Source organism: Cibotium barometz, chromosome 49 (genome assembly GCF_041138505.1).
Source record: "Cibotium barometz isolate CiBa-2024 chromosome 49, ASM4113850v1, whole genome shotgun sequence".
NCBI classification, from domain to species: Eukaryota; Viridiplantae; Streptophyta; class Polypodiopsida; order Cyatheales; family Cibotiaceae; genus Cibotium; species Cibotium barometz.
This window is the reverse complement of record NC_141094.1, coordinates 41,103,402-41,109,345: the sequence shown is the minus strand read 5'-3', so window position 1 is coordinate 41,109,345 and position 5,944 is coordinate 41,103,402. Positions and strand designations below refer to the sequence as shown.

General features: G+C 42.8%; 1 protein-coding gene across 1 annotated transcript; it reads right to left on the bottom strand.

Annotated features, from left to right (window-relative positions):
• Positions 1–826: 826 nt before the first annotated feature.
• Positions 827–3,466, bottom strand: LOC147610594 (UDP-glycosyltransferase 85A7-like). The gene is made up of 2 exons (XM_086786530.1): positions 2,217–3,466; positions 827–2,006 (listed from the first exon to the last, which is right to left on the bottom strand). Exons 1-2 carry the CDS (start codon positions 2,773–2,775, stop codon positions 1,051–1,053), a joined length of 1,515 nt encoding a protein of 504 aa, XP_086642656.1. The 5' UTR covers positions 2,776–3,466; the 3' UTR covers positions 827–1,050.
• Between the last annotated feature and the right edge of the window lie 2,478 nt (positions 3,467–5,944).

Here is a 5,944-nt window from a genome sequence, read left to right as displayed (position 1 = left end):
ATTGATCGTGCAGGAAAGCATTGTAAAACCCTAGGAGAACATATATTAAAAGGTGTTTATAAACACCACCCATTTGTGTGATTATCAACTTGTATTAAAATCCATTGTACCCCTAAATGGTGTGGAGAAAACCATCCGCTGTTTGATCATTCAATCTCTCAAAGTTATAGAATTTTACCCAAATTTAATGAAATTCATCCAATTTAAAATTCCCAAAATGCCTCCATTCACCCAATTTATCTAATACGGCCTTAATAAGTTGTCATAATTTTGCAATAAGATCCTCATACAGAGCACTTACCCCATTTGAGGCAAACCCAACCATCTTTTGCTCATTCAAGTGCATGTCATCTTCCCATTTTTCATACCAAAATAAAAACATTAGACTTCACTTTTTATCCATAATAATTGATGTCATGATTTTTTTTTCAATCAAAAATACAAAAATATAAAGCCTAAAAGCTAACAGAGGCCGCCCACGAGTCACATTATGCACCTAGGCCCCAGCATAGCCAGCTCGTTTATTGTCCGGTTGCACATAGTATATACAAGTCTCCTAGAGCCACGATAGTCAACTTGTGAGGCTCGCGAGTCGAGTGTTGTTTCTGGTCCCTAGAGTCTAAGCGCTTTTGAAATTTGGAGCCTGGAGGCTGGTAGCGCTAAGTCCAACTTTTCTGTTGATAGTTTTGAGGGAACGTTGACACCTCAGATCATTTTTTAGGACGGAAATTTTTTCAAGGTTTATTTTATTTCCCTTCTCTGAACAACGGTAAAAAGGTCCAAGCAGGGCGAAGGCCTAACAAAAAGCATCTATCCAGGTAAAAAAGATTGTATTTGGTTGAGTGGTCCTTTAAACATTGGCTTGCATTGGGCAGCCTGATTTTCAACTTTATATTAGTACATATCAAAGCTAATTCTAAATATTTATTATATTAAAAAAATAAAATTTAAATGGAACTTTCACGAGCACCCTTTCTACGTCTGAGGTCATTTTTACGATGGAGATTTTTTTCAAGGTTTATTTTATTTGGCCACGCGGTTCTCCACATGCTACTTTTGACATTTAAGAATCGTATCTACGAGCGACTGCAAGTTTGACGGGAGGGAGCCGGTGAAAGCAGATCGTGCAGCGTCGTTGAGCTTGGAGGCACGCGTTCTCATGTGGTGCCCCTCTGGCTCTTGCATCAGCCTCCGGACGGCGCTCTCCACGCGCGCCCGGTCCGCCCTCTTCTCCAGCCTCACGCCGACCTTCAGCTGCTCCACCATAAACCAGCAGTTGGTGATTTGGTCCATCATCTGCGGCCAGCCGATCACGGGAACACCCATGCTCACGCTCTCCAGCGTAGAATTCCACCCACAGTGAGTGAGGAATCCGCCCACAGCCTTGTGTGAAAGCACACGCAACTGGGGCGCCCACTGGATGATCTTGCCTTGTTCGAGCGCCAGCTTTTTCTGCAGCTCCTCGGGCAGTACGTGAGGGTCCGGTTTCCGAGGGCCATGCGCAGCATTAGCTGCTCGAAGAACCCACAGAAATGGCTGGTTGCTAGCGACAAGCCCAAGGGCGATCTCTTGCATATCGTCAGGTTCCACTGTTGCAATACTACCCAGGGATATGTAGAGAACAGAGCCTGCTCTTTGCGTGTCCAGCCATTGCATGCACTCTTCTTCGTCGAACAAGCTGGCGCCCGTTCCTCCATCCGCGAGTCCATTCACACCGAGAAAAGCAGACGGAAGCAGCGGACCAAGTGTAAGCATCTTGGGAAGCTGCGCTTGGAGTTCCTGCCATACTCCGCTTTCCAGATCAGGAAAGGAGTTCCCGATAATGCACAGGGCTTGGTCCAGGCAGGCCATTTGCCTCTCCACGTGGGCACGCATCCACTCTTCGCTGTCGTGGCCGGCCAGAGTATAAAAAGGCAGCTCGCACGTGCGGATCTCTGGTATTCCAGGTATGCAATGGAGTTGCTTACAGCCGGAGCTGTGGTCAGCTTCTTGATGATCCTGGTAGACTGCAAATAAGGCACAAACAATATCAGCTGAATTTTGGAGGCTTGCTGGAGTATTGTTATTCTTAGAATGAGAATACCCAATGCCTATAGAGGAAACTGCGCTGGCTACTTAATTAATTGACAGTTGGAGAAGCTTGCTATGATGAGCTTGAAATAAGCACTAATCAGAAGCAAGCAAGCAAGAAAGCTTTAAGCCCTGAAATTAATTACCTTGGGCTTTGAAGGGATCCAGATTCGGTGTAGCTTCCATGATCTTCTGCACACTCAAGCTGCAAGCGAACGCGGCCATGGAGTTGGGCCAGAAGGAGACCCTCGGGATTTCCCATTTGTTGGCCACCTCTTGCGTCCACACTAAGAAGGAATCGGACACGATGCAGGTGATAGGCTGCTCGACGTCCCGGACCAACATCCTCTCCACGAACTCATCGAAAGAAATGTGCAAGGTTTCCAACGACATGGCAAAATCAAAAGAGAGGGGATTCCTATCATGATTGTCCGGGAGGCCGTCCGAGATCCCCACCAGGCGTATATCCAAGCCCAGTTCACCGATCTTCTGCTCCTGATTGGCTTGCAGCATGCGTTTCACGTTGAACTCGCTCGTCACAAAGGTGATGAGAAAGCCCCTTGCGGCCAGCAGCTTCGAGAGCTGCATCAAAGGAGTGATATGGCCTTGCAGAGGGTAAGGCATCATCACCACATGAGGACGCGGTTGCTGCGGACGTTGAATTGAAGAATCTACTTGGAGTGGTGGTGGATAAGCAGATGCCATTCCTATAACAAGCAAACAGAGCTAGAAGATCAAGCTAGGCGCAATTAACCGGGCAAACTGATCAACCGGCGGCTTTAACAATCTCCCGTGAAGACGCTACAATGCGCACTTATACACCTCTTAAATGCTATGGGGAAGAGTTCCGGTGACCGGCCAAGTAACAAATTTATCTACAAGGATAGTCTACAGAGAGGCGTGCCGGGGACACCGACGTCCGGACGGCGGTGACGGGAAAGGCTCTCTTTTTTTTCTTTTCTTTTTTTTCAAAGTCAAAAGATCTGTTAGTCCGAAGAGCCGGGCACGTTAGCAACTGGTTGATGGACAATTTTAGATTTTTTTTAAAATATTGTCAACAAGACCAAAAACAAGCAACTTGTGTAAAAAAGGGTCTTCACACACTTTAATAGATAATGAGGTTGCTTGAGCATGAAAGGAGCACAACTTCTATGTGTGGAGCAAGGACCGGAACCTCTAGAAGGAAGCACATAAATTGTTGGAGCTACTCACCAAGACATTCAACTACCTGGCAAAGTACACGACATTAAGGATGACTTACTAGAAGCTCTTGAAGACACTTAAGTACCTGATAAAGATGACAATTTAGGCTTGCATGTGCTTCTTCCCATTAAAGTGTTGAGATTTGTGGTGCCATTGAGCATAGGGTAAGGGCAAAGCATGAGTAGAGAACCAGGTCAGGAGCATGCAGCTACATTACAGTTGGAAATTATCCCACATGAGCACATTTGTAAGAGAGGTGCACCTCCCTCATATAGTCATTTTCAAGCAATGAATACATCTTGTAACCTAACTGAACTTGAGTCAAGGTTGATTAGTTCAATTAGTTCATCATTATGTTTGTAATTAGACTTCATCCTCCATAGGATTAGATTAAGTTAATCAATGTGTGTAATTAGGATATCATGAATTTCATCATGGTATCAAAGCCTCCCCTTTCTCCTTGAGCAGAATTCTCATTAGCACTTCTCTAGCATCATTTGCACTAATCACACCATTAGGGTCCCTAATCCTAATCTTATCCTCCTCTTTTCTTTTGTGGCCAATCTTGCACGGCTCCATTCTCTCCACCTTTAAGCAAACCCTTTTGGACACAACTTGCCCAACCCTCGACAACTCCCTTCATCAAGCATCTCGAACAGATTCGCACGCTACAGGCAGAATTCGTGGTTTCTTAGGTGACTATACTTGTAGTCTATTCTTTACATAGGCTCAGAATTGGCCTAAGCTCTCGTAGGGCAAGCTTAGGCATAGTTTGAATTGCTCACAGCTTAAAACTTGAGCTACTTGGTCCACTAGTTGAGCCACTTTCAACCAAAAACTAGTTGATTGCTTTGGACCAGATATGTGGTTCTAGGGTTCATTTGAGCTAGATATTTTTCATGAGCCAATTTCCCTCAAGTTACTAGAGAAACAGCCCTATGCAAAAAGTCCCATCAAAAACCTCTCCAATTCGCTCAATTGAACCCTCCCAAAAATCAGTCCGTTATAATCACCTAATTAAGGTACAATTAATGGTCAATTAGCAATTTTAAGCAAAAAATGGAAATGTGAATCTTGACACATTTAGTTATTCTTTGGCACTCAAAATACATCACTGCTTGTATTTACACTCAAAACTCTTATTTTTCACTATTAATTGTATGGGATTAGACACTACTTGGGCAGTACTCAAGTAAGACCTTCCTAATTGATGTGAAGCACTTTTTAACCACAAATTTCTAAGCAATTAGACACTGCTAAGAGTTAATATCTGGTAAGGCCTTTGCAATGGTGTCGACAGCACCACCACAAATGTTAAGAAGTTCTTTGGGGAAGGGTTCCACATATGGGCCACACAAATGAAGTATCTTCTCATGCACAAGAAGTTATGGAAATTAATTAAAGATAATGCATTCGCTAATCCAACTAAGGATTGGAATGAAACAAATGAACAAGCAATGTCATTAATTAGATTGTACTTAGGCACCAACCTTGTTTATCACATTGATTCCAAAACCACAGCAAAACAAGCACGAGATGAGTTAAATTTAATATTTAGTTCCAAGGCCAAGAATCAAGAAATCCGTTTTTAAAATAGAATTTTATGGCTTAGAGATGAAATTTCATGAGTCACTAGCAAAATTCATAAGTAAAAGATGGCATTGATGCAAAGATAGGTGAAAAGAATGCACTTGCCATACTTCTAAAAAGCATGCCTAAGGAATATGGTGCACTAGTGACCACTCTAAAAAATTTACCTAAACCAACATTTAACTGTTGTATTTCATCCCTACTTGAAGAAGAAAGAATGAAACACAAGTAACCACAAGGGAACAATCATTCTACACAAACAAGGGCACAAAAGAATGCTACCACTGTGAAATGAAAGGACACTTCAAAAGTTAGTGGAGACTCAAACAAAAGCCAAAATGTGGACACTGCAACAAGCTTTGGCATAAAGAAGAGAAATACAAACTAAAGAACCAAGAAGCCAACTACATGGAGTCTTCATCAAGCAAAGAGAAGACCCCCAACAACAAACATCTCTTCTAAAACCAAAGCTACATCTACAAGCCTCACCACCTTGGCCCATGGGTGCAAAAGGCCACCAAATGAGTAGACCTAGTCTTTTGTTTTTATCACACTTGACCATCTCAGAGTAGGAACTAATGCACCCAGGGGGGGTAATGACATATTGTAATACCACACTTGACCACCTTAAGTGGCATGTTGCACTAAGGGGGTATTATGGACCTTTTATAACTCACATCCAACCACCTTGCAATAGCTTATACATCATGGCACCAAGGGGGGGTGTTGAGATTTGTAGTGTCATTGAGCACAAGGCAAGGGCAATGCATGAGTAGAGGATGAGGACCACATCACCGTTGGACAGTATCCCACATGAGCACATTTGTAAGAGGTGTACCTCCCTCGTATAAAAGGAGTCATTTTCAAGCAATGAATACAAGTTGCTCTCAATTCTTTCTATAAGTACAAGTTTTCGTCTTGTAATCTAACAGAACTTAAGTCAAGGTTGATTACTTCAATTAGTTCATCATTATGTTTATAATTAGGCTTCATCCTCTATAGGATTAAATTAAGTTAATTAGTGTAATCAGGGTTAACAACTTCTATAACCATTGATTAGGGTTTCATGAATTTCATCATC

Coding starts and splice junctions, on each gene's coding strand:
- LOC147610594 (XM_086786530.1), bottom strand. CDS start 2,775: ATGGCATCTGCTTATCCACCACCACTCCAAGTAGATTCTTCAATTCAA. Junction 2,007..2,216: donor GGATCCCTTCAAAGCCCAAG/GTAATTAATTTC, acceptor CCTTATTTGCAG/TCTACCAGGATCATCAAGAA.